General features: G+C 39.6%; 1 protein-coding gene across 4 annotated transcripts in view; it reads left to right on the forward strand.

Annotated features, from left to right (window-relative positions):
* The window catches only part of zcchc7 (zinc finger CCHC-type containing 7), a 210,558-nt gene that overhangs the window by 124,201 nt on the left and 58,446 nt on the right, over positions 1 to 27,911 (forward strand). For all 4 annotated transcript variants that reach the window (XM_033017878.1, XM_033017879.1, XM_033017877.1 and 1 more), the window contains exons 4-6: positions 1,434 to 1,544; positions 14,659 to 14,829; positions 18,403 to 18,438. In XM_033017878.1, coding sequence (XP_032873769.1) covers positions 1,434 to 1,544; positions 14,659 to 14,829; positions 18,403 to 18,438 — 318 coding nt within the window. The remainder of the gene's footprint in view (positions 1 to 1,433; positions 1,545 to 14,658; positions 14,830 to 18,402; positions 18,439 to 27,911) is intronic.

Genomic DNA, 27,911 nt, shown 5'->3' on the forward strand with positions numbered 1-27,911 from the left:
CGTGGGCAGGTTGAACAGTCTAAAGTGCCATAAAGCCACTTTGCAACTTCATCACAATTTATTATCCCATCCACATCATTGTTGTCAGCAGACTTTGAAATATTATATTTGGTTCCCTTAGCCAAATCATTAATGTGTACAATATGAATAGCTGACCCAAGCACTGATATCCGAGGTGCCCCACTACTTTTCAGCCTATCGCCTGAAAAATACCTATTTCCTCTTCCTACCTGTTTCCTGACCATCAACCAGTTTTCAATCATGCCAATACATTCCCACCAATAACATGCATATTAACTTTGCACACTAACATTACATGTGAGTCTTTATCAAAACCCAAGTGTCCAGCTATTGGTTCTCCCTTATTTATTCTTCCAATTATGACTTCACAACTCTAGTAAATTAATCAAATAAGATTTCCCTTTCAGAAATCCGTGTTGACTTTCTCTAATCCTGTTGATATTATCAAAGTGTTCTGTTATCTCCTTGTTTAAAATGACCAGTTATTTTGCTTTTGTTTCTCAATTTCTAAATATTTTGTTTTCTGGCTTCCGTTATATCTCTCTTTTCCTTTTGTTTTGTTGCTATATTTTGAAAGCAATGCTTTCAAAATATAAATTGTCATTTTTGCAATATTTCAGTAGGTACGTAAAATGTGAAATAATGTCTGATGCTAAGATATTCTGAAAGAAGTATTAAGTTGCAGGAACAAACTGCACAACTGCACAAACTGCACAACTTCCTGCAATTAAGTTGCAAGAACAAACTGCACAAATAATATTTCCATAAATTGAGTTTGGCGTGCCTGTCTGAAGTGTAAAACGTCGATAATGTGAAATCGGGTCTGGCTGTTTGATCAATGTTGAATTATTTATTTTGAATTGTATATGTAGAACTAAATTTGATGTTTTGGCTCCCCCAATGGACTGTTCTATTTGGGCAACACTTGGTTAATGCAAAGGAAAACATGCAAAGAGGATGGTTGGTTAAATCTTGATTATTGATTAATCACTAATCATGGGCAGGAAGATTTGTAGAGCATCATGGTATGTTTCAGTATATTATGTAATCTCATTCAAAGGAATGTCAACCAATTAAAAAAAGTCAGTAAAGATTTTTTTACTTTTCCCATATTGATATTTTTAGTTGATAATTGAATACATTTCATTGTTTTAATTATTTAATCTATGGTTATCAGGGACATTTAAAATACCCAAAATAAGTCATTCTCCTGACAGTCCTGGCAACGGAGCCTCGGGAGACATTGACTTCAGGCTTTGTGCTATCCACAGCCTGATCTGCTCATTAGTCAACTTGGAACCACAGAAAAATAGGATGGTTTTCTGGGTGTAATTGTGCAAAGAAATTAAATGATACCACAAAGGAACTTTTCCTTATTTTGTTTTATATTATTAATCATTGATTCTTTTCAGGGGTCATTTGTGGGTTATCGCTATCGTTACTATGCACCAACTAACAAAAATGTGGACTGCAGGAACTGTGGCAAAAAGGGACACATATCCAAAACCTGCCTGGCTCCAAAGGTAACGTGTTAGCTTTTAATGCTGTTCAATTTTAATATTTCCGATTTATGCCGTCAAGTTTGCTGCTTGATACTTTTTTGCTTGTGCTGTCTAATAAACTATGACTTTCGAGCTTAGTCTGCAATTGATACTGATTCTGCAATTGTGTGCCGAGAGATTCTCTTTGTTAACAGGTTGGCCCAGATTGTAACAGTATCCAGTACATATGACAAATAAACATTCTTGACGATCTTTGGCTAGATACACGGGATCTCTGGATCAAAATGAATCCATTACATTGCTCAAAGGAAAGTAGGGGTGCTCTTCCAACATTCCAACTAACTCTTTAACTCTCAAACAACATTAAAACAGATTAACTAGTCATTTATCTCATTAATATTTGAGGGAGCTATCACAAATCTCCCTACAATACAACTGTGTAGACATGAAATTTGCCTATCAAATGCACATGCAGTTTTAATCTAAAGGGTAGAGCATGGTAGTTGATAAATGATGTTTTCCTGAAGAGATCTAATGCGATGTGATGATGATCATCTCTGAGGAATATATCATGACGGGCAGGGTGAGCTGAGGCATGCAGAGTAAAACAAGCCACTGGAAAAGGAAAGAAATGATGAGAAAAGCTCTTCTCAGGATGGCATATCTATCTAAGTATTCAATGAATAGCCCACCTATGTGAACAAGAAATACTGTACAATATAACTGTGCTTCACCATCGACATTCTCACTGACAGCTGTCACCTGCTGCAGCCTTGGCTGCAACCTCAATGCAGGCTAGGATTACCTTGTTTCTGACTGTGTTGAGATATTTGCAATTTGCCATTTGTCATCTATAAGGGAGGCACTAGCCTTCTCTGTTCGGAGATGACCCCACTTCATTCTCTATTGCCAAAACCTTGCAGGTTTAGAGAGGGTGCGCATAACTGGCTTCCCCTTGTGTTAGATGACATTGAGTTAATCACATGACATTGCAGTTGTGGTATGTCAAAGTTTGTCAATGCATTGTACTGTTCTCATCTATTAACAGCTAGTTAGATATTCTTTGTCCTTTTCCATTTTTACTCTAAACCTAATCATAGAATCAGAATCATAGTGATACAGCATGGAAACAGGCCCTTTGGCCCAACTTGCATACACTGGCCAACGTCCCATCTACACTAGTCCAACCTGCCCACGTATGGCCCATATCCCTCCAAACCATCGAAGGGACTATCGCAGTCCCTGCCTCAAGTACCACCTCCAGCAGCTTGTTCCATACCCCCACCACCCTTTGTGTGAACAAATTCCTCGGGTTCCTATTAAATCTTTGCCGGTTCACCTTCAACCTATGTCCCCTGGTCCTCGATTCACCAACTCTAGGCAAGAGACTCTGTGCATTTACCTGATTTGTTCGTCTCATGGTTTTTATGCACCTCTATAAGATCATCCACCTGCGCTACAAGGAATAGAATCCCAGCCTACTCAATTTCTTCCTATAGTTCAGACCCTCTAGTCCTGGCAACATCCTCGTAAATCTTCTCTGTACCCCTTCCAGCTTGACGACACCTTTCCTATAACATACTGCCCAGAACTGAACACAATGCTCTAAATGCGGCTTCACCACGTCTTATACAACTGCAACATGACCTCAAGAGTCAAGAACTAGTATTATTGTCAGAGGTACACAAAATTGCTGGGGAAACTCAGCGGGTGCAGCAGCATCTATGGAGCGAAGGAAATATTGTCATGTGTCCCAGATAGGACAATTAAATTCTTACTTGCTGCAGCACAACAGAATATGTAAACATAATACAAAACAGAAGATAAAAGTTCAGTGTGTCTATAGACCATATATACACAATAAATAAACAGATATAGGGCAATAATAATAATAGACTGTTAATGTTCAGAGCTTATTTGTTGTCACATTTTACAGCCTAATGGCTGTGGGGATGAAGCTGTTCCTGAACCTGGATGTTACAGATTTCAGTCTCCTGTACCTTCTTCCCGATGGCAACAGTGAGATGAGTGTGTGACCAGGATGGTGTGGGTCTTCGCAGCGACTGCGATAGATCCCTACAACTTTCTGCAGTCTTTTCCGCTCCTGGACGTTCAAGTTGCCGAACCAGGCCACGATGCAGCTAATCAGTGTGCTCACTACCGTGCACCTGTAGAAGTTCGAGAGAGTCTTCCTTGACATACCGACTCTCCGTAATCTTCTCAGGAAGTGGAGGCGCTGATGTGCCATCTTTATAATTGCATCAGTGTGCTGGGACCAGGAAAGATCTTCGGAAATATGCACGCCCAGATATAGACGGGATTCCTATCCTATCCTATCCCAACTTCTATACTCAATACTCTGACTGATGAAGACCAATAGGCCAAAAGCCTTATTGATCACCATATCTACCTGTGATTCCATCTTCAAGGAGCATGCACCTGCACTCCTAGATCCCTCTGCACTACAACATTCCCCAGAGCCCTATCATTAATGGTTATTTCCAAAGATATCTTACTGAAATTTGCTCCATTCTCCAGTTAGATTGAGTTCTCTTCGGTCATTTAAAAAATGTCTCTTTTCTTTTTTCTTTGAGTCTGTGCTGCCTGTTGCTCCTAGGTGAGATGTGTTCTATGAAATGATCTATCGAGCAAGCTTATAACATAAGATCATTGGCTAATTGGCCACAGGTGGCATGGTGATGTACAGGCACGATAGTGGTGCAGTAAGTAGTGCTGCTACCTCACAGCTTTAGGAGCCGGTGTTAAATATTGACCTTGGGTTCTGTCTATTACAGTTTGCTCATATTCTGTGTCAATGTGTGGGTTTCTTCTAAGTACTCTAGTTTCCTCCCACATGAACGCATGCAGAGATTAATTGGCTACTATAGGCTGGTGAGCCTCATGTCAGTGGTAGGGAAACTATTGGAGAGAATTCTTTGAATAAATTGGGCTAATTAGGGATAGTCAACATAGCGTTGTACATGGCAAAGTTGATTGAGTTTTTTGAGAGGTGATGAAGGAGATTGATGAAGGTGGGGCAATGGATATTGTATGCATGGATTTTACAGGCCTTTTTACAATGTTCCTCATGGTAGACTGATTGAGAGGTATGGGATACATGATGACTTAGTCATATGGATTCAGAACTGGCTTATTCATAGAAGACAGGGTAGTTGTGGAAGGTAGATATTCTGGCTGGAGGTCTATGACCAGTGGTGTTCTGCAGGGATCTGTGCTTGGACTTCTACTGTTTGTGATATATATAAATGACCTAAACATAAATATACATGTTTAGTGAGTAAGTATGTTGACGACACCAAAATTGGAGAAATTACAGATAGAGGATGGCTCTCAGGTGATACAACGGGATATAGACCAGCTGTGGAAGTAGGCAGAGAAATGGCAGATGGAGTTTAACCCAAGCAAGTGTAAAGTGATGCACTTTGGGAGGTTGAATGTAAGGAGAGAGAATAAAATTAATGGAAAGATCATTACAATGTTAATGTGTAGAGGGATCTTGGGGTCCACATTCATAGCTCGATGAAGGTGACAACATAAGTAGACAAGGTAGTTAAGAAGGCATATGATATGATTGCCTCATTGTTTGAGGCATTGAGTATAAGAGTCAGAAAGTCATAATGCAGTGCTATAGGACTTTGGTCAGGCCACATTTGGAATATTGCATGCAGTTCTACACAGTGGGCTTGGCACGCAATGCCAGGGGTGGTGGTGGAGGCAGATACAATAGTAGCGTTCAAGAGGCTTTTGGATAGGCACATGGAAGTGCAGGGAATACAGGGATATGGATCATGCAGGGACAGATCAATTTAACTAGGCATCGTTGTCAGCACAAACATTGTGCACCGAAGGACCTGTTCCTGTGCTGTACAGTTCTGTACTGCAATTCATCACTTAGTGCAGGTAAATGACAGAAAATGAATCCAAGGGGAATTGATGGGGATGTATGAAATAATAAGTTGCAGGGGTTCAGGGAATTAGAAGATAGGGAAAAGGACTGATGAGATTGCTTCCATGAGAGCTGATATGAACCCAATGGGCAACTGGCATTCTTTGTTATTATACGATCATCCTTTCAAATATAACAATATTGTTTATTTGAGGTTTATTTCAGGGATTGTTTGCTCTATTTCCAACCAAATATATAGTTATTAGAGCAAAGGTAGACACAAAATGCTGGAGTAACATAGCGGGACAGGCAGCATATCTGGAGAGAAGGAATGGGTGATGTTTCGGGTCGAAACACTTCTTCCTTTTTTTAAGTAAGGGGAGTGGAATAGTTGAGGCGGTTGATGTCCCACCGGTAGTTGGAAATGAAAAGGTCTAAAGAGGTAGAGGGCCATCGGGAGAGTCCAAGAGGTGGGGGTCTGGAGGAGACGGGAGGAGGGGCATTAGAGCAATATTAGAGCAATGTTGACTATCATTTGTCTTTGCATGATTTTTATGCATGGTTGTATATTTTTTTTTGCAAAAAAAAAAATGTCAAAGAATAATCAATTGTGGCCTAGAGCACTCAGAATCAGGAGTACATATTGCACGTGTTTACTGGAAGACATGGTCCATGTTCATAAGAATGAAATTGACTAATGCATTCATCAAGAACAGATTTTTCTTATTCTTAAATTTGTTTGAAATAAAATTGTAGCAATGAATCAATTGAGTTGTTTCCTGAAGAAACCTTTAACATTATGAAAGAATTTCATAGATTACACATGAAGATTTCACTTCGAGGGTGTGACCACAACTCAGGGCCACAAAGAAACGGAAGGCAGGCTTATATTTATGTTGTGCCTTTCCTATCCATTAAAGTATGTCCCAAAGTAATTTGCTAAAAATTATGTACTTTTTGAAGTGTGGTCAAGGCAATAACAATAAGAAGCCAGTTGTGCACAGCAAGCTTCCACAAGCAGCTCTGTGACTGTGACCTGATAATCTAATTTAATGATGCTAATTGGAGAAAAAACATGCTCAGGATAAATCCCTGGCGCTTTCTCAGAAATGTACCATGAGAATTTTTGTCCGGTGGAAGATTAAGTAAAACTTCTTTATCCTGATTGCAATTAGGCTGTGGAACTTGCTTTTTCTAGAAATTGCTTAAAACAAATTTCTTGAAAATAAAAGTATTTTTTGATGGGATTATTTAAATTAAACTTGGAAGACTGATATTGAAAATAAACAACAGCATTGACCTGTCATGATTTTTTTTTAATCTGTTGTAATCCAATTGGTCAAGGTGGGAGGGAGGTGCTGACACAGAATAATTGACTTTATAATTGTAGCGTACTATAAAAGCTACATATATTACATAATCTCCTGCCCGTGCTTTGTGTGGGTGCATGCGTGCTCACACGCACAATTAAAAAGAAAACTTGCATTCATAGCTTTTAGTGACGTGTGTGATAAAATAATTAAATGTCAGAAATCATAAGAACAAGACAAAGGCACAGAATTCTCTGCCGCCCTTTCAAACATTCGTCTCTTCTATATCTCTGTATCCCATATGCCTCATTCCCTCAAGTCCAGAAATGTGTTCTCCCTGGTCTCTAACATTAAAGAATGACCATCCATAGTGCTCCAGGCTTGAAAATTCACAAGTTTCCCTACCTTCAGAGTGCTCCTCTTCAAATAGGACTATCCCTTACCCACAGATGATGCTCCCCATCCCAACACCAGTTCTAGATCTCCGACAAGAGCAAAAACTTCTCAGTTTCAATCCTACCAACCTTTCAGTCTTCTAAATATTATTAATTATGTATAAATTAAAGAAGATAGACACAAAAAGCTGGAGTAACTCAGCGGGACAGGCAGCATCTCTGCAGAGAAGGAATGGAAGACGTTTCGGGTCAAGACCCCTTTTCAGACTGGTTAGGGATAAGGGAAACGAGAGATATAGACAGTGATGTGGAGAGATTAAAGAACAATGAATGAAAGATATGCAAAAAAGTAACGTTGATAAAGGAAACTAGCCATTGTAAGCTGTTTGTAGGGTGAAAATGAGAAGCTAGTGCGACTTGGGAGGGTGAGTGATAGCGAGAGAGGGAATGCCGGGGCTACCTGAAGTGAGAGAAATCAATATTCATACAACTGGGCTGTAAGCTGCCCAAACGAAATATGAGATGCTGTTCCGGCAATTTGCGTTTAGCCTCACTCTGACGATGGAGGAGACCGAGGACAGAAAGGTCTGTGTAGGAATGGAAAGGAGAATTAAAGTGTCCGGCAACCGGGAGATCAGGTTGGTTCAGGCGGGCTGAGCGAAGGTGTTCCGCGAAGCGCTCGCCCAGTCTGCGTTTGGTCTCGCTGATGTATAAAGGGCCTGTCCCACTTGGGCGTCATTTGTAAATGATGTCACGTAAATGGCGCGCAAATGACGCCCAAGTGGGACAGGCCCTTAAGAGTCCACATCTTGAACAACGGATGATGTTGGAGGAGGTGCAAGTGAACCTCTGCCTAACCTGAAAGGTCTGTCGGGGTCCCTGGATAGAGTCAATGGAGGAGATATAGCGACAGGTGTTGCATCTTCTGCGATTGCAGGAGAAGGGTGGGTTTGGGTGGAAAGGGATGAGTTAACCAGGGAGTTGCGAAGGGAACAGTCTCTGTGGCTAGTGGTGGGATCCCGTTGGAGGTGACGGAAATTTCGGAGGATTGTGTGTTGTATGCGACGGCTAATGGGGTGAAAGGTAAGGACTAGGAGGACTCTGTCTCTGTTGTGACTAAGGGGAGCAAGGGCGGAGCTGTGGGGTACCGAGGAGACAAGCGTGAGGGCCTCATCTATGATGGGAGAGGGGTAACCCCGTTCCCTAAAGAATGAGGACATCTCGGATGTTCTAGTATGGAACGCCTCATCTTGGGTGCAGATGCGGCGTAGACGGAGGAATTGGGAGTAGGGGGATAGAGTCTTTGCAGGAAGCCGGGTTGGAAGACGTGTAGTTGAGATAGTTGTGGAGGTCAGTGGGTTTGTAAAATTATGTATAAATTAATCTGATTTGACCCTTCCTGTGGAACAACATTTGCACACTTTTCTTATATATTTCTTTGCGGACTTTGCTGAGTCTTCCTCACTGTTTATTTTCTAACGGTGTTAGGATAATTTCTATGTGATCAGTGCCTCCCTTTCTGACCTATTAAATAATTTGTTAATTCCATGAACTCTTGATTAGCATTCCTTACCAAATTTTCCATTTTCTTTGCGCACTGTGAATCCTCCCCACAGTTTATTTTCTAACATAACGTAATGTTGTAAGCGAACTAGGATAATTTCTATATGGCCAGAGCCTCCCTGTCTGACCTATTGAACAATCTGTTAATTCCATGAAACCATGATTAATAATAACCATATAACCATATAACAATTACAGCACGGAAACAGGCCATCTCGACCCTTCTAGTCCGTGCTGAACAAATACTTAGCAAAATTTTCCTACTATACATATGTTAAACTATTAAGGCAAAGTTAAAGAAATTGTATTAATCAATACCTTGGAGATTTTTAAAAAGTTGACCTAGGGAAAATAAATTGTCTTCAATGTTAGTGAAACTTATCTTAAACTGAGCTACAACATTTCATTGTTCGAAACAATTATGTTTATAGTACAAAGTTAAGTATCACGTTGACCATCCGTGCTGATGTTTTGGATTAAGTTAAATAATTTAATGCTTTGAAATTCAGGATGCATATAGTAAATGAATGGTATGTGATTCTTGTATATGGTCTAAATACATGCTTTTGCAGAAATACACAGAGCGTCCAACAGATTTAAAAAAAAATTCTATCATGCAGTCAACTTTGAGAGTGTGATATAGCGGCTATTACTGTGACATGACTGTAACCTTAGAACAATATATACACGTTACAAGGAAGATATACATACATAGATACATAGACAATATATGCAGGAATAGGCCATTCTGCTCTTCGAGCCAGCACCGTCATTAAATGTAATCATCGCTGATCATCCACAATCAGTACCCCGTTCCTGCCTTCTTCCCATACCCCTTGATTCCGCTAGCCCTAAGAACTCTATCTAACTCTCTTTTGATATGGAAGAACAATTTTGTTGTCTAAGGATTAAGAATTAAAAGTTCCCACTGTTGTGTAGTTGAGTGGTAGAATATGGGTGTGTTGATGGGAATAGGTGAGAATAGGTTCCAGGGAAAATTAATGGGGGGTGGTATTTCTCTGTGAGCTGGTGTTGACTTAATGTCTGAACGACCACCTTCTATGTTGTAGGGAAAAAGGAAAATAATCTCAATGCTTATAAAATGGTACTTTCAAGAGCAGTCGAGGCTTAACGGGAAGAAAAGAGGAACAGAAATTTTTTTATGACTGTCTTGGGAATTGTAAACAGGCCACCTCGTATTATCTATGTAATGCAGGCATCTATAAAAGCAGATTAGACAAGCATACAGAGTGATTTTAATTGATGATTTTAACTTTCATATATTTAAGATAAGGTGAATAGAAAGGTGAATATGATAGAAAGATGGGAAATTTCTTGAGCATTTTCAATATAAATTTCTGGAACAAAATGTTCTAAAACCAACATTTGAGCAGACTAATGTAGAATTAGTAAATAGTAATAAAGCAGATTACTTCACAGTTTTATGTATTAGCATGTATTTAGCAACAATTTTGAAAAGGAGGGATGCAAAATAGCAAACCACATTTTTAGATCTAGATAAAGGTGACATCTCTGGGATGAAACTTCTCAGAGTAAACTTGTCAAATATGTCAATTGATAAAATGACAGAAGTTCAGTGAGCTGTGATACGGGGATAAGAGATCGTTATTTTAAAATTATTAGAATGTATAATTAAAGAGAGTGAGACTGAGCACCTTGAAAATATTATGCTAATCATATAACCAATGTGGGTTTACAATGAAGGCACTCAGCAAGCCAAGCAACATCAGTGGAAAGAGAAACCGATAACATTCCAGGTCCAATTCTGTTTCTCAGAACTGGAAAAAGAGAAAACAAGTTACTAAGTTGGTGGGGGAGATATGGATTGGATTTGGGAGCTATCTCCTAAAGGTTGATATCAAATTAATTAATGTGGTAGTTCCAGCATCGGCTGTTTTTTTGCTTTTCATTTGGGGTTTGTAGGTCATCTCCGACTGAGATACGTGGCAGATGTTTGTCTGCGGATGTTTGTTAATTTGCACTTCAAAAAGGCTTTTAGTAAAATATTTCAAGAATCTGTTAGCTGAAGATGTCTCTCATGGAAGTAATGACAAAATACTGACCTAATTAGAAGATGATCTTAGCAGCATAAAAAAAAGTGAGTATCGATAATGGGCATGTGTTCCACTTGCATGATTTAAATTATGGTCCTTCACCACATCAATTCAGGGCTAAACAATGCACAATATAGAAAATCATACTTTGCTAATGACACTAAAATGAATGGCATCCCAAGTGGAGTAGTCTGAATACCAACATTTCTCCCAAAATATTGTTAATAACCTGAATAGGAAAATTAAAGCAAATGGAGTTCAGTGCAAGAAAATATCTTCCTTGACAGTGAAAAGATAGATATGATGGAAGTTCAAAAACATTTAGGATGCAAGCTCAAAAATGATCAAAATATCAATGGCAGATTGATGAAATAAATGAAACCTCTTATGAAAGGATGGCTGGCCAACACACCTGGATGATTAGAGAACTCTTATATAGAAGTTCTACTAAAGCTATACAAATCTCTAGTTAGACCACATCTAGAATACAAGGGAAATTCGAGAAAGATTTGTTGACTTGTGAGTTCTGTATAAATACTTTGATTCCAAGGAGAGGAGTAGCAATCCAATAACAAGGAGAGGTAATGCAAACTAGGGATCATATTCCCTGGAATTTGAAAGATTACAAGAATGGATCAACATTGCCAAGATAGTTAGAGGAACTGAAGGGGTAAATATAAACTTTTTACACTTAGTAGTGACCCAGGAGTAGAGACCCAGAGTGAATTTAGTAAATAAATCTTCAATCTTTTTCTGCAAATGGCAATTAATTTTAGATCGTAGATTCTTATTTATTTATGAGATTTCATGAGAACGGCCTGGAACATCTGGCCTCCGTAAAGGCGACTGCGGAGGCCTCAATAGGCCCGACTATGGGTGGACATGGGGATGGGGACTGGACTTTGTGCCTTCCCTCACAGTGAGAACCATTGTGGGGGGATGTTTTTTATGTTTAAATGTCTTTATTATTGTTATGTTGTATTCTTTTTTATGTGCTGCAATGGCAATCCGCATTTCACTACACCAATTGTTGTATGTGACTAATAAAGAACCTTTGGACCCTTATTTATTTATGAGATTTTGTTACCAAAGAGGGTTTACAGATCACTTATAATCTCTTTGAATGGCAGAACAGGTTCAACGGGCTAACTCTTTTCGTTTAGGTTGGGTTGGTCTGTGTTTTCATGAGCAAACCATGACAATCTTTGAGGAGATATGATTTGGAAAAATTACAGTTCACTTCTACTTTACCTATTGTTCTCTGTGCCTGACCTCCTACACTCCTGAATTGATAGTTGTATCAGAAGAAATTGATAATATGACTTTGTACAGATGTTGAGCAAATTTTGATCTCTGATCACATCAGTCTGCCTTCACTTGGCCCTAATAAAACCAATAAAATCTCAGTGGAGAATGAACAGTAATTTTCTGTTAACCATTCGTCCCACTCCTCCCCCTCCCCCCCCCCCTCCCCCTCCCCCTCCCCTCCCCTCCCCTCCCCCCCCCCCCCCCCCCCCCCAAACAAAAAATGAGATGCAGGAAAGCTTTTCAATAAAATCCATGATACGTGGTCTTTTGCTAAGAGATCATTTCCCAGCGTATCAGTGTGGCTCAGGTTATTCCAGTCTTTCATATCACAATTTCTTGCCACACTAGTAGGACAGTCTGGATGGTTCGTAAAGCCCCACACTACTACTACTTTAACAATTCCTGAGAATTGAGGTTAAGTGGGTTCCTCTCCTGCGATGAGGCCAATGTGGGAACTAAATGGCACGATGCATGAGGCCATCAGGCAGTGGATACTTTGTGGCGAGGCAATTTCCTTCTCCCATTTACAGAAAACTGCATATTCCCGATGCACACATTTGAAGTTGTTAATATTATCACAAATGGGCCACAAATTCCAAAACGATTCTGTTCCTTTCCATAAATTATGTTGTTCCAAATCATGATGATTGTGGCTACATGTTCAATGGTTTATGGCTATAAATATTTGTGCATTTAGAATTATTCCTCTGACTCCTCAATAATCATAGATTACAATAGTCTTCTGTTTTTTTCATTTGAATAATGTTCTTACATTTTACTGCTTTTTCTCACCAAGTATACTCTTTCCTCATCTCATTCTATTTGATGTCTCATCTTGTTTCCTAAGTGATTTTTGCTCAGTTTCTTTCTTTTTTTCTTTTCCTTGATAAAGAAGATTTGTATTGCTGCACCACTATCGCTTCGTTTGAACAATTTGAAAAGTTTTTGTTTCAAACAAACTTGATTGCAGCCAAACTTGATCACTATTTACCATTCCCATGCACATCCATTTCTGTTTCAAATAACTCCTGCTCACTCTTTTTTTCACAGAAGGTAACAACCTTCTGTGAAAAAAAGACCTTCAAATTAAGGTCCAAGTATTTACTTGGAATTGAGAAGGGGATTGAAGGGATTTGTGCATAGGGATTTCTAAAGTTAGGGTTTCTTGATGTATTTAATGGCAGGATGGTTTCAAATATTATGCTTTACACTTATCGCCTGCTCAGATTTAAGAGCTTTCTGTGTATCAGGGAAGAATACAACTTGTGGAGGGGCTGGTAGCAGGATTGGGGAGGGGGGGAGGGGTATATTTTGTTGACATCTTGGGATGATTGAATGTAGCCAGGGCTGAGATACATATGTGCAGTTGGATGGAAGAGGTATTGGAGAGTGAGCAGGAGTTATTTGAAACATAGAAATGGATGTGCATGGGAATGGTAAATAGTGATTGGAACATTGAATTAAAATATGAGTATTTGGGGTGAACAAATGAACATGTTTTTGTGCCATGTTGGACGTTCACACAGACCCTTGCATCAGTTTATTCTTCCGACACTCGAGTAGTATAAATGTTGTGAAAATTGAGTTAAAAGGGGGCAGCACCTTTCTTAAAAGATTTGGTGACTATCCTATCTTCAGAGAATGCATTGGTCTCCTGCCCACCTCCTACGTAACTTTAAACTGGTTGATTATGTTGAGTTATGCAAATTAATAATGATTTGTCTTCCTTCCTACTTGTCGTAGGGAGTTACAAATATTCTTTTAACATCCTCACATCCACACCTAAAAATGCAACAACAAAATGAGTAGATTTATTCATCTAACCAATGTTAATGTGGAAATTAATGCGTTTCTGTGGGGCCTGTTTCTCAAGCTTTACTCGTTTTATTAACAGTATCAGTTTATTTTCCTTTTTTTTGCATAAAAGTTAGCCATTCAGATTTCCCATATTTCCTCAGATTTTATTTGTATAAATTTTGCCTATCTTGAATTATTTTCTACTTAAGTCTACCCATTTTTCCAACTGAATGGCCTCGCTTTCCTATGAATTGCTTTTCTTTTTTTAATCGGGGCAATGCACATTTCCCGTAGTTCCTGATTTTTTGTGATTGTTGTATTCAATATATTATGAAACTGAATATCCTAAATCATAGCATCTGGGCTCTACCAGTTAAATATTATTTGTTGGGTTGGGATTATGTAATTCAATAAACATTTATATCAATAACAAAGCTTTAATCCCACTTTTTGTTATAACTCAAAACAATAAACTAAAGTGGTTGAGTGGTGATCAAACAGGCAACAGTAAAGGAACCTGTATTTTAAATGTATTAATTATATATGCCAAGTTTACAGTATTTTATTCATAAAAATAAAATTACAATGTCCATTATCTTTAACATTTTTATACCTATTGTCATGCTGGAATTTTCAAGAACACTAAACAAATAAATGGAACAAAAGGTGAAGGAAATTAATGGTGACTTGCAGTTCTTTGCTATAATATCTGTTACATGACAATATTTTATAATCAGTTCGATTTTGCTTGGTAAAAGTTGTAAATTTTCTCCCTTGTAGAAATGGCCTCCTTGCTGTTTGTGTGGAGTTAGAGGTCACCTTCAGAGAAGTTGCCCAGAGAGATATTGTACGAACTGCAACATGCCTGGTCACTGGTTTAAGGAGTGCATTGAAAGGGCATACTGGAAAAAGAAGTGTCATCGTTGTAGCATGACTGGTCACTATGCAGACGTAAGTATTCTACTCAATAAAGAAACAAAGATCATCAATATCTAAAATAAAAAGGAAAAATTCACTTGTGAAATCAATTTGGTCATATATCTTTCTGTTGATAATAGTGTTCCTTTTGTTTTGTATTTTGCAACATTTTTTGAAAGAATTACCTATTCATGGGGAATGCTTTGCTGCTTTATTGAGATTTATTCTTCCATTTTGCAAAGTAAAAAAAAAAATTAATGCTGAGGACGAACAAAGTATCTTTTAAATATATTTAGATTTTCTGGGTATGGGCTGACTAGATGTTTTGTAACATTGAAGTGCAAAATAAATTCACTGATTCCCATAAAGCAACTTCCAGAGAGCTTGACCTTGCTGTGTTGAGCTGACTTACAGCATGCAGCGGGGGCATTCTTAACAAAAACCAAGCTGGCAAAACACCAGAGATCGCAGTAAAAATAGAAATGTAAGTTATCTACCGTGATTGGTGTCCTGGTGCCATGCCACAGATCAGTTAGTGCTGCAAGACTTTTTCTGAGTGGAACGGCTGTAGCTGCAGGATCCCAAGTCTCCTGGGCAAGTCGCTCACTCATTAGGACCTGCCATTACCAATACCAATGTTATGCATGTATGTGACGTGCATTCTGTTATTGTAAGCTCTGCATGTCAGTGTGCCGTTTCGTGACACTCACTTATGTCACTCTTTATTCAGAAAGGAAGAAGCTTTTGATAATTTGACAAGACAAGCTCTTAAACGATCTAGGTCATGGCCTTCACTGTCTGTGATTGTGAACATATTTTCTGAAAGCCCTGTCAGTCATCACAGCAATGTTTTTTTTCCAGAGACCTGCTGGCAAATTAGGATTTTTGTTAACTTACCCAATTACGGTTACAAATACACAGAATTTGCAAGTTTATATATGAATTATAGGAATTTCCTTTATCTGCAAGTCACAAAACACGTTAAGATTTTGTCTGTTCTTTTCCCAGCAGGATTTTGTATAAAGGTCCTCTAGTATAAGACAGACTACTGTCTAAGGATAGCTGGATGAGGGAAAGGCCATTTAGTGGTGTTTTGTGTTTGTTCATTGTTGTGGAAATATGCGAACTGGTGGCAAGGGCCCTGTCTATTGAGCACTCAAGTCTCTGTCAGCTGTCGGGGCCTGTTCAAAATTGTTTTTTATTTTCTTTGATGTTCACATTTGAGAATAGGGAAGTAGGAATTAAACAGCAGATGTAAAAGTATTTTATTTTTTGAGAAAATGTGAGCTGACGCAAATTCAATGAATATGAAAACAATTTTTCTGCAGGTATATCTTAAACTTGTAAAATGTGCACTTCCTGCCAATGTTTAAAAATAAATGCTTTGCACATACCAAAAAAACGGAAAATTCAAATTAATAGGACACAGATTTAATTTCGGGGAAAGGAAAAATAAATATAAGGGATAATTGAAAAAATCAATAATTGTGTTCATAAAATAAAAGTACTTTGATAAAGTGCAGATGGACCACAGTTTATTCACTCCAGCTTAGATATGTTGTGACTTTACAAGAAATTTGAACAAAACTATTATATTCACTGAAATTAACTTGCAGCATGAAATTAAGTTATTTGTTTCACATAAATGTGTCATTTAATAATTTCTGATTAAATTCTGGATTCACAGGTAAGGCCAGCATTTATTGCTCTTCTTTTAATAGCTAATGAAAATATAGAAACAATCAGGTGGCAGTTTAACCCACGCATCCTAAAAGTTGACCTGAAGTAAAGATTAAAGACAGTTTCTTTTTAAGGGGTTCATTTACATAAATGAAGGCATATGTATTTTTAGCCATTTTTGAACAAATCAAATAGATGCTGGCATGTTGAATATCTGAAATGCACCCAATCAAAACTTTGCTTGTATTTAAAATTAATCACTAGATTAATACATTTACGTTAAAGTTTCCAATTAATTAAAATTAGAGAGAAAGCCAAATCACATGTTAGGAAATCTGAAGAATTATTTTTTTCTTACTTGTTTCTAATATTTACTATTTTAGTTAAGAGGAAATCAGATCAACATCTTGAACCACGAAGTAAACTTTTATTATAATAATTGACTCAATTTAAATTAAAGCTTTTGTTCCTATCTGATTAGGTTATATACAGTATATTCTCCCAGAAGCTTATTTTTTCCTATCCACTTTTGCTTTTAAAAGATTAACAAAATTTGAAATTTTGATGTAAGAAATATAATTTAGTTTTATTGGCAACATCTTGTTCTACATATTGTACAATAAATGAAATCTGCTTGGATCATAAGTAAAATTGTTTGCTTCAAATAATCCTTTGACATATTTGAGTCTAATGATGCAAAATACTATTTAAAAAACAATTTGTCTTTCCTCAATGCTTAATTAAAAACAGTTTCAAATATTCAAAAGTTACTTAATAAGCAAACATTTTGTCCATTTCATTGTGGTCAAAAGTGGCAAAATTTGATACTTCCGTTTATTTGGTGTGGGATAAAGCTGGTGGGCTTTGATAGCAGATAAAAAACAACCTTGGGTTATTCCACTTCTTAATCAAATAGCAAAAGACAGACCAGAATGTCTCAAGGGATTCCTTTGGTTTGAAAATACACAGAATTCGTATAAACACTACGACAAATTGTATTGTCATGCAGAAAGGTCCTGAAATCAGGAAGGAGGGTTAGGCTTATTATTGTCACATATACCAAAGTACAGTGAAAATATTTGTTTTGCATGCTATCGAAACAGATCAGATATACCATACATAAATACGATCAAGTCAAACTTGTGTATAATACATAAATCAAAAGGGAAGGTACGAGTGCAAAACATAGTTTTCAGCATTGTTGCACATCAGTTCCATAGACAGGTCCACTGTTCACAATGGGGTAGAGGTGAATCGGAAAGTACCCTTGCAGATGGAAGGACCTTTCAGGAGCCTGATAAGAGGGGAAGAAGCTGTTCCGGAGTCCGGTGACATGTGCTTTCAAACCTCTGTACCTTCTGCCGGACTGCAGCAGAGAAAAGGAAGGAATGACTGGGAAGGGACAAGTCTTTGATTATGTTTGCTGCTTTTCTAAGCAAGCTTGAAGTGTACATGGAGTAAATGGCAGGTAGTCGGGTTTGCCTGTTTTTCAGGATCTTTCTATAAGACAGTATATTTTCAACTTTTGGAATGACGTTGTAGTTTGTTAGAAGGTTACTAGGGCAATCCTTCTAAAGGGTTTCAAAACAAAGTTCAACTACAGGAATTTGAATTGCCTGCATCTAATGGTCATTTGACAATATCGACAGTTTTTTGCTTTATCTGTTATTTAAATTCTAAACACTACTTAATGCAACAAATAACCTCTTAATTTTAAATTGATTTCTTTAGATCATTGACATATTACCAATGTCATATGAAATACTATTAAACTGACAACTGCCCAGAAATGTTTGTATTTCTAAAGTTGTAATGAAGTCATTCTCGGTCAAAGATCAATGGCAGTTTATTAGACCAAAATTTCACGCCCATTGAAGTTGGTGTATAACTGACCTGAGCTGATTGTTTTTTCCTTTTCTCTTACAGGCTTGTCCTGAAATATGGAGGCAGTACCATTTAACGGTAAAAACATTTAAACATAACCTCATTTTAATTTTACTTTTAAATTGTCACTGGTTATTAATTTTTAATCATCTATTTCTGACATTTTCACGTACTATCCAGTCAGTAGAATCCATTGAATAAAATGAAAATTGTTAGCTCAGCTCATTATACAGCAAGGTAGTGTATGTGTGCCTCCCACATGTCTTCTTTTTGTGATGAAATTCATTTCATTTTGTGCTAAGAGAAAAGTTCTGCATATACTCATTCTTGTATTTGCACATATTTCCAATCAGATTATTCAAGGAGAAGTCAATTTCCTTCTGTGATTCTCTTGCCATATGAGATCACATATTGCATCTTACATTTTATCCACCAACATCCTAAATTGTATGTCCATTGTTTGCGATCGTTCAGATTATTATACTAAAAGTTTAAAGGTAATAAATTGCAGTACACCCTTATTACGGACCTTTGTATAATGGACTTCGGTTATATCGGACAGAGTGTTCCCACAGTAATCAGACACGGTGCTGCCAACCCCAGCCCACACCGCTTCCAAGCCGGGTTGCCGAATCTACCCCCGGCCCACACCGCTTCCAAGCCGGGTTGCCGAATCTACCCCCGGCCCACACCGCTTCCAAGCCGGGTTGCCGAATCTACCCCCAGCCCACACCGCTTCCAAGCCGGGTTGCCGAATCTACCCCCGGCCCGGCCGCTTCCAGGCCGGACCAAATGATCTTTACCACCAGGCTGGCCGGTCAATACAATCCCTGGCCCACACCGCCTACCCGATTGCTTCCAGTCCAGACTGCCGATGCCGTCCCTAGCCTGCACCGCCACCCTGACCAACTCCAGGTTGGACCTCCCAACCTTCACCACCAGGCCGGGCTGCCGACGCTGGCCCGCACCGACTTCTCGGCTGCTTCCAGGCTGGACCTACTACTTCCTACGCCAGCCCCACACAGCTTCTCCAGCCACTTCTAGGTCATGCCCGCCATTGCTAATCTTACCTGCATTCTAGCCGCCACTTTCACGATCAATGACTCCGCTGATCATCGCCTCTCCCCCGGCCGCCAGCAAGTTGAGGTCATCAAATCACCTGGATTCCAGGCTCAGTTCCAGACCGTGAGTCTGAAAAAGGGACACTGTCCGAGACACCACCTATCCATGTACTCCAGGGATGCTGCCTGACTTCCTGAGTCCCTTCAGCTCTTTGCGTCTTTTTGTGTATTAACCAGCATTGGAATTCTTTATTTCTACTATTGTAGAGGTCCACGCATTGTGTAATAATGAACCGATTCAGCCCCGTCGCTCACGCTCGCATCAAGTTAATATTTTACTACTACTGTGTCATCGCTCGTGAGCACCCGAGTTCCACTCCAACTGCCAATCCTTCGAATTCCAACTACAACCTTTGAAGTCCAACCGCCTAACGGCCCGCCCCCCTGACCGCGTAATTGGTCGGCCCAGATCACGCCCGGTCCACACAAGAGCTTGACCCTGACCAACGACGGTTCGATAACAAAATGGCTCAGCCCGCCACACTATGCAATAATGCTCTACTACTTGCCCTTACTCAGTTACAGCGGACAATCGTCAATAACGGACATAATGGTCTGTTATGACAATGGTATACAGTATGCTTATTCTATGCCATGTTAACTTCTAGGGCCAGTTTATGAAGTTTTCAAAATGCCATTTGGTGGTTGACTGATTTAATTATTGTAATTGTTAGACTGTACAAATTACTAACAAATCATGTCCTTTCACAAAATTGCAATGCCAGAATAAGGGAAACTGTACAAAGAAGTTTCATAGCAAAATTGTCTCTTCACTGCACAATTCAAAGTAGTTATTTTACTTTCTAAATCTAAACATATTTTGTTTGATTACAATTACAAGTAATAGTACTGCTACTACTATTACTATTTACATTACAATATCTGAAAAAAGTAGCAAACATTTTATTTCAACTATATACAGAATGGTTTAAAGGAAATATAACTTTTTTTTAATGTGGTATACTTATTTGAACTGTAGCTTGTATTAATTAGTTCTAAAACTGATTTAAAACTATAACGTTTGCATTCATGGATTGGCACACAAAACAAGAAAATCTAGTTTATAAAAGGTCACTGGATCAGAAAAAATGATGTACATTTTGGCTTTTGTTTTCTTTTGCATTCTGATCCATAACCATGAAAATAAGATGTTAAATATGTCTATACCATTTTTTAAATTAAAAAAGTCCCTTTAATGTCTATTGTTTTGATGTATTTAATTAAGACAAATTTGTACTGCTTTAATGTACATTGGAAAATACGAATAAGGAAATGCACCCTTTTATTGATGATAGCAAAGAGGGAGCTGTTGATCGCATCTTCTACATAGAATTAGTGGCATAGTCAATGCCTCAATAACATGAAACCTATATTCATTTGCAAATGTCTACTAGCAAAAGTAGTGTATTAATATAATGCATAAATAACGCATGATAATTGGAAATTGGTTTGATTCTTCATGTTGACTGACTTTTTACACTGATTTCTGTGATTTGTTTAGCCCAGAATAGATTTGCATCCTTACAGCAGCAGGTAAAAAAGGCTCTCAAATAGGCCCTGCAGTCTTTCTTAAAAATAGCAATTTGAATGAATAGTATTTAAATAAAATAAAAAAGAGAGCCTGCAGCATAATAGATTAAAAAAGAATAGCATGATTAAGCTTCCATAATAAGAAGGATCCTCCTACAGAATATGTTTACATAGTACTGCTTTCTGAAAAGAAAGGTTTGAATTAACATTCTGAAAAGCTAGAGGACTTGCATAGATTATGATAAATAATCTGTACTTCTGCAGATTTACTGTAAATCTAAAATATAAACACGAGGACTTTTTGTGTCATTCACTTTTCAGATCCCAAGAATTGATCTCGTACTATGCTCCATATAACCAAAAACAGCTGACATTTCTATGTGTAAAAATGAATGAATGAATAAGTTTATTGGCCAAGTATGTACACATACATGGAATTTGCCTTGGTGCTCCGCTCGCCAATAACAACTTGACATACAGTAAACAATTAAGAATAAAACATAAAACATTAAAACATTAAGAATAAAACATTATAGTTTAAACATATGATGAAATAAAATACCAGAGCAAAAGGAGGATACAGACTTTTGGTTATTGAGTAGAGTTACTGCTCGTGGAAAAACGCTGTTTTTATGTCTAGCTGTGGCGGCTTTGACAGTCCAGAGTCACCTTCCAGAGGGAAGTGCTTCAAAGAGTTTAGCCAGGGTGAGAGGGGTCAGAGATGATCTTACCCGCTCACTTCCTGGCCCTTGCAGTGTACAGCTCGTCAATGGGGGGGAAGTTTGCAGCCAATAACCTTCTCAGCTGATTGGACGATTCGCTGCAGCCTCCGGATGTCGTGCTTGGTGGCTGAGCCAAACGAGACCATGATAGAGAAGGTGAGGATCGACTCATCAATGGCAGTATAGGATTGGACCATCATTGCCTGCGGCAGATTGTGTTTCCTCAGCTGCAACAGGAAGTACATCCTTTGTTGTGCCTTTTTGACTGTGGAGTCAATGGTGCCCCCCCCCCCTCATTTAAGGTCCCTGGAGATGATGGTTCCAAGGAACTTAAAAGACTCCACAGATGTGACTGTGGTGTTGTTGATGTTGAGTGTGTGTGTGTGGTGGGGGGTGGGGGTTGGGGGGGGGAAGCTTGACAGTGGAGTCTGGAGGTGCAGTTGTTGGTGTAGAGAGAGTAAAGGAGAAGGGAGAGTACGCAGCCTTGCGGTGCACCTATGCGGAGGGTCAGCGGGTCCGAGATGTGCTTTTCCAACCTCACATGCTACTTCCTGTCTGTCAGGAAGCTGGTGATCCACTGACAGAGGGGTTCAGGCACAGTCAACTTGGAAAGTTTGGAGCGTAGTAGCTCTGGCACCATGGTGTTGAATGCAGAGCTAAAATCCACAAAAAAAATCCTTGCATAGGTCCCCTGGCGGTCTAGGTGTTGGAGGATGAAGTGTAGGCCTAAGTTGACTGCGTCATCCACAGATCTATTGGCCCGGTATGCAAACTGCTGAGTGGGTTTGTGATATTTTTCAGCTGGGCCAACACAAGTCTTTCTAGGGTCTTCATGACTACAGAGGTCAGTGCGACAGGTCTGTAGTCATTAAGACCAGTAATCCTTGTATTTTTGGGTACAAGGACAACTGTGGAGACTTTGAAGCAGGCAGGGACAGTACAGGTTTGCAGAGACTGGTTGAAAATGTCTTTGTAGACCGGTGCCAGTTGTTCGGCACAGAACTTGAGGGTAGAGGGGGAACAACATCATCCGGTCCTGGAGATTTCCGGCTTTTCTTTCTACTGAATAGCCTCTCCACCTCCTCAATTTCTATTGTTGGCGATGGAGAAGTGGCCAGACTGATGTTGGGCTGCAAGGAGAGGGTGGGTCATGGACAGGGACCCAGACTTTGTAGACTGGAGTCAGGCTGTAAGTGTGTGTTAAGTGGTGATTGGAGAGGGGTGGGTGGGAAAGGGACCAGTCTTTGCAGACTGAAGTCAGGCTGCAAGTTGGTGTGAAGTGGTGATTGGGGAGTAGTGGGTGGGGAAGGGTCCAGTCTTTGCAGACTGGAGTCAGGCTGTGAGTAGGTGTGAAGTGGTGATTGGGGAGGGGCTACCAGTGTTATGTTTCTGATGTTACTGATTGTCAAAGAGCTAATTTTTTTGTTTCTTTTATCTTTGTTAAAATATATATTTATGTGCTCTAAATAAATATTTTATATTTTAAACTTAGATCAAAACAAGATGTGTGAAATTCCAAAAACATTCATTAATGTTTATTGTTAATTGCATTAACTGTTTTCTGACTTCAATCTCAAATCATGTTAATTTGATTTTCACCCTTCCTTTAAGTTAGGCAGTTAGTCGGAAAAATAATTCAGCTGTTTTTTTTAAATGTAACTGAGGTATCAATAATTACATAATATGATCTTGCTCAAGATTGCTTTTTGACAAACAAATATTAAATAGATATAACACAATATATTTAAATATCTGTATGTGTTGAAGCTTTCTGAGTACATTTGGCCCACCATGAATTTGGCTTGTTTTAATTCCAGCTATTTATAATGCCACCTGAACATAAATCGTGGTCTGATCAACCATGGCTGGGTCACCTGGATGATGGTGTCTGATGTTGAAAGACCCGAAACATCCAATGACCCCAGGTTACATCACATGTGTTCAGGAGCATCAATAGATGTATTTTTATCAATGACGAACCATCATGAGACAAATGTATTTTAATAAAATTTCCGTAAAAGTTAACATGGCTAAAATAGTCAATACAGATTTCCATATTACATTATCAGCCAATATTTGAACTTGTGTCATTGAGGGTTTTGTGCATTATTATGCTTTGCATGAAAAATACATTTTGCTTTTCATGTAACTTTGATATCTTCACTTAAAGCAGTTTTTATAAATATGCCTATAGCACATAAATACATTGCAGTGTTAAATCCATACAAGATAAAACAACAATGGAATCAGTTATTCACCACTCTCTGTGAAAAACCTATCCCTTAGATTTCCTTTAAATTTCTCGCTTTTCATCTTAAACATGTGCTCTCTAGTTCCCGAAAAAGATTATGACCATCTATCCAGTCAATGCTCTCATAATTGAAGAACGCTACCTCTCAGCAGTCTATCCAATCTCACTTTATAACCTACAGCTCTCCATTCCAGGCAACATTCTAGTGCATTCACAGGAGACTGCAGATGCAGGGATATTGAGCAAAAATTAAAAGTGCTGGAGGAACTCAGTGAGTCAGGTGGCGACTGTGGAGGTGAATGGACAGAGAACATTTAGGGTCGGGGAGACCCTTCTTCAGTCTGAAACATTGCCTTACCATTTCCTCCACGGATGGTGCCTTAAGGGCCTGTCCCACTTACGTGTCCTTGGCACGCAAATTACGCGACCACGTGGTCGCGTTGAGCCGCGACGGTCCCGCGAAGGTCATGCGCGACTTCATTTGACCGCACAGCCGTCTGGAGCGCGTGATGACATTTGAAGACGGATGCAAAATGCAGGAGTAACTCAGTGGGACCGGCAGCATCTCTGGAGAGAAGGAATGGGTTATGTTTCTTGTCGAGACTCTTCTTCAGTCTGAAAGAAGGGTCTTGACCCGAAACATCACCCATTGCTTCTCTCCAGAGATGCTGCCGGTCCCGCTGAGTTACTCCTGCATTTTGTGTCTATCTTCAATTTTCTTGGCCCCACTCTGGCAGTAGAAGTGGGGGCGGATCCGGACCACAACGGCCGTGAGCCCCAGGCCAAGCTCGGCGATCGTTTGCCTGCTTCTGCTGCTGTTGCAGGTGAGACGTTGCATCGCGCCAGGATCTTGGGCCTGTCCCACTTTAGCCGTAAGTTACGCGACGGGCCGTTGGTGCGCAAAGATTTTGTTCGCTACAAAAACCTTCGGAGCCCCACGCGATGTCGTGCACAACTATATACCCCTCCGCGCTTCTCAGTGGAACTGGCCCCGCGCGGCCATATGATGCCCGTGCGCCTCAATGCGACCACGAGGTCGCGTAATTTGCGTGCCAAGGACACTTAGGTGGGACAGGCCCTTTACGTGCTGAGTTCCTTAAGCGGTTCTTTTTTTATGTTACTCCTCTTGAGAATTTTATGTACAGTTTTACCAATGTAATTTTCACAGCACCCTCCATGATAACTGGATGCAAGATAAATTCTTTATTGTCCATGATGGTTTCATGCCTTGCACACCTCTCTTTTTATTTTAATGCATATAAAAAATATTATTTTTAGCCTTGATCCTGCAGCAAGATTGCACAAAATCCTGAGACTAAGGGTGGTCTCAAGGCACTGAAGGTAGAGCTGCCGCCTCACAGCTCCAGTGACTAGAGTTCAAATGTAGAAATGATCTAGTGCATCCGGTGTTCCCGATGTGGCCTCCTGTATATCAATATCAAACGTAAACACTTCGTTAAACACTTGCGTTCAGACCACCAAGGTCAGCTGGATCTCCCGGGGCTTGCTAACCATTTTAACTCCCCTTCTCATTCCCGCACTGACTTTTCTGTCCAGGGCTGCATTCGTTGTCAGAGTGAAGCCACACGCAAACTACAGGAACAGCACCTCGTATTCTGCTTGGGTAGCTTACAACCCAACGGTACAAAGATAGACACAAAATACTGGAGTAACTCAGCAGGACAGGCAGCATATCCGGAGAGAAGGAATGGGTGATGTTTCGGGTCGAGTCCCTTCCTCAGACTGATGTAGGGGGAGTGGGTGGCACATTTATAAGGAAGTGTATAGATAAGGAAGTGTAAGGTGTGAAAACAGGACCAACGGAGCTCAAAGAAAATGTAGAATCGATCATTGTTAGTTGGGAGAAGGTAACACCAAAGCAAACAGAGATAAAATGTAGTCTGAGACAGTAAGACTGGTCGGAGAACTGGGAAGGGGAGGGGATGGAGAGAGAGGAAAAGCAAGGGCTACTTCAAGTTAGAGAAGTCAATGTTAATTCCGCTGGGGTGTCAACTGCCCAAGCAAAATATGAGGTGCTGTTCCTCCAATTTGGGCTTGGCCTCACTCTGACAATGGAGGAGGCCCAGGGCAGAAAGGTCACGTGGGAATGAGAGGGGGAGTTAAAGTGTTGAGCAACTGAGAGATCAGGTGGGTTTAGGCAGACTGAACGGAGGTGTTCAGCGAAACGATCGCCGAGCCTGTGCTTAGTCTTGCCGATATACAGGTACGAACATTGATTTCTCCAGATTTATTCAACCCTTCACTGAACTCCCCCTCCCCTTTCCTTCTCTCCCCTGTGCCCCACTTGGACCCTCACCTATTTCTCTACTTTCTTTTCTCTGGCTTCACAATCAGCAACTTCAAACCTGTCACATGTCTTCCTTCCTTATCTCTGGCCTTTGTTCCAACCAGCTACCTATCAAAAGGCCTCCTCGCCTAAGTCAACCTATTTCCTGCTATGTTTTATCCTGCCTCTCCAGCATTCTCATTTTCCAGCATTCTTCTGCTCCCCCCCCCCATAATCAGTCTGAAGATGGGTCTCGACCCGAAACATCACCTATTTATGTTTTCCAGAGATGCTGCCTAAATTGCTGAGTAACTCCACAACTTTGAGTCTTTGTTGTTGTCGTCCATGTAGAGTTTGCACGTCATCCCTGTGACTGCATGGGTTTCCTCCCACATTCCAATGACGTGTGTTGGTAGGTTATTTGGCTACTGTAAATTTCCGCTAATTGGAGAATAAAGGTGGGATTAGTGCAGTAAATTCTGCTGTAAATAGGTGTTTGATGGTGGGCCAAAGGGCCTGTTTCTGTGGTGAATGATTCTATGACTCCATTGTGAAAGCAACTAAGATGTATATTTTATCGTACTATTGAACATAAAGCTACACGGTTCTGAAAACACATTGCAAGCTTGCACAATGCAAAATTATTTATATTTCAGATACTCTCTGCCATCTACTGGAGAGATGATTCCTTACACTTTGGCAAAGAATTTCAAGGCTTTGTTGACGCGGTTTATTTCGTTGGGGTCATATTCTTGAAAGAAAATGTGTGCTGAATGATAGTCTTGTTTTGGTAACAATTAAAGATGTACATAAGTAAACACAAAACATGGGAGCTACTTGGGATATATTGCAAGTATGCATTATTTTTAAATGTTTATCTTTTGTGTTCATTTATTTCTTGATTTTAGAGAAATCTTTTATCTTTCATATTCTGAAACCAGTGTGTGATTTTCACCTTGCTGTTACATTACAATGGATGTGAAGCAGTTCTGACTTCTGGAGTTTAACCTGATTGCATTAGAGCTAATATTGCTTGGAAGTAGGCGTGGCCCACAAATAGAAGGGACCTTTTACTGTAGTCGGGGAGGTGAAATTAGTGTATGGTTTAGAGATACAGCGCTCACACAATACGTACCGACCAGCAATCACTGCGCATTAACACTATCCTACGTACACTAGGGACAATTTACACTTATACCAAGCCAATTAACCCACAAACCTTTACGTCTTTGGAGTGTGGGAGGAAACCAAAGATCTCGGAGAAAACCCACGCAGTCACGGGGAGGACCTACAAACTCCGTACGGTGAGCACCCGTAATCAGGATCGAACCCAGTAAGGCAGCAACTCTAATGCTGCGCCGCCATGTTGCCCGTTATTCTTTTGATTTAACTTTTCGATTTTGAGTTAAATTCTTTTGATTTATCATTAATGAAAATAATATAGAACAAGCAGATTGATATCAAGAGGGTTAAAATCGTTGAATTATTTGTTTATTTAAAATTGAAATAAATTACAATTAAATAAAACTGGGATACAATACAATGACCTGAGAGGGCAGATGTGCCCATAGATTAGCATTGCCTTCCAAAGATGGTCTTTATTACATGCCAAGCTTTCTGGACAGACTTTGAACCCTCAA

Source organism: Amblyraja radiata, chromosome 3 (genome assembly GCF_010909765.2).
Source record: "Amblyraja radiata isolate CabotCenter1 chromosome 3, sAmbRad1.1.pri, whole genome shotgun sequence".
Taxonomy (NCBI): domain Eukaryota; kingdom Metazoa; phylum Chordata; class Chondrichthyes; order Rajiformes; family Rajidae; genus Amblyraja; species Amblyraja radiata.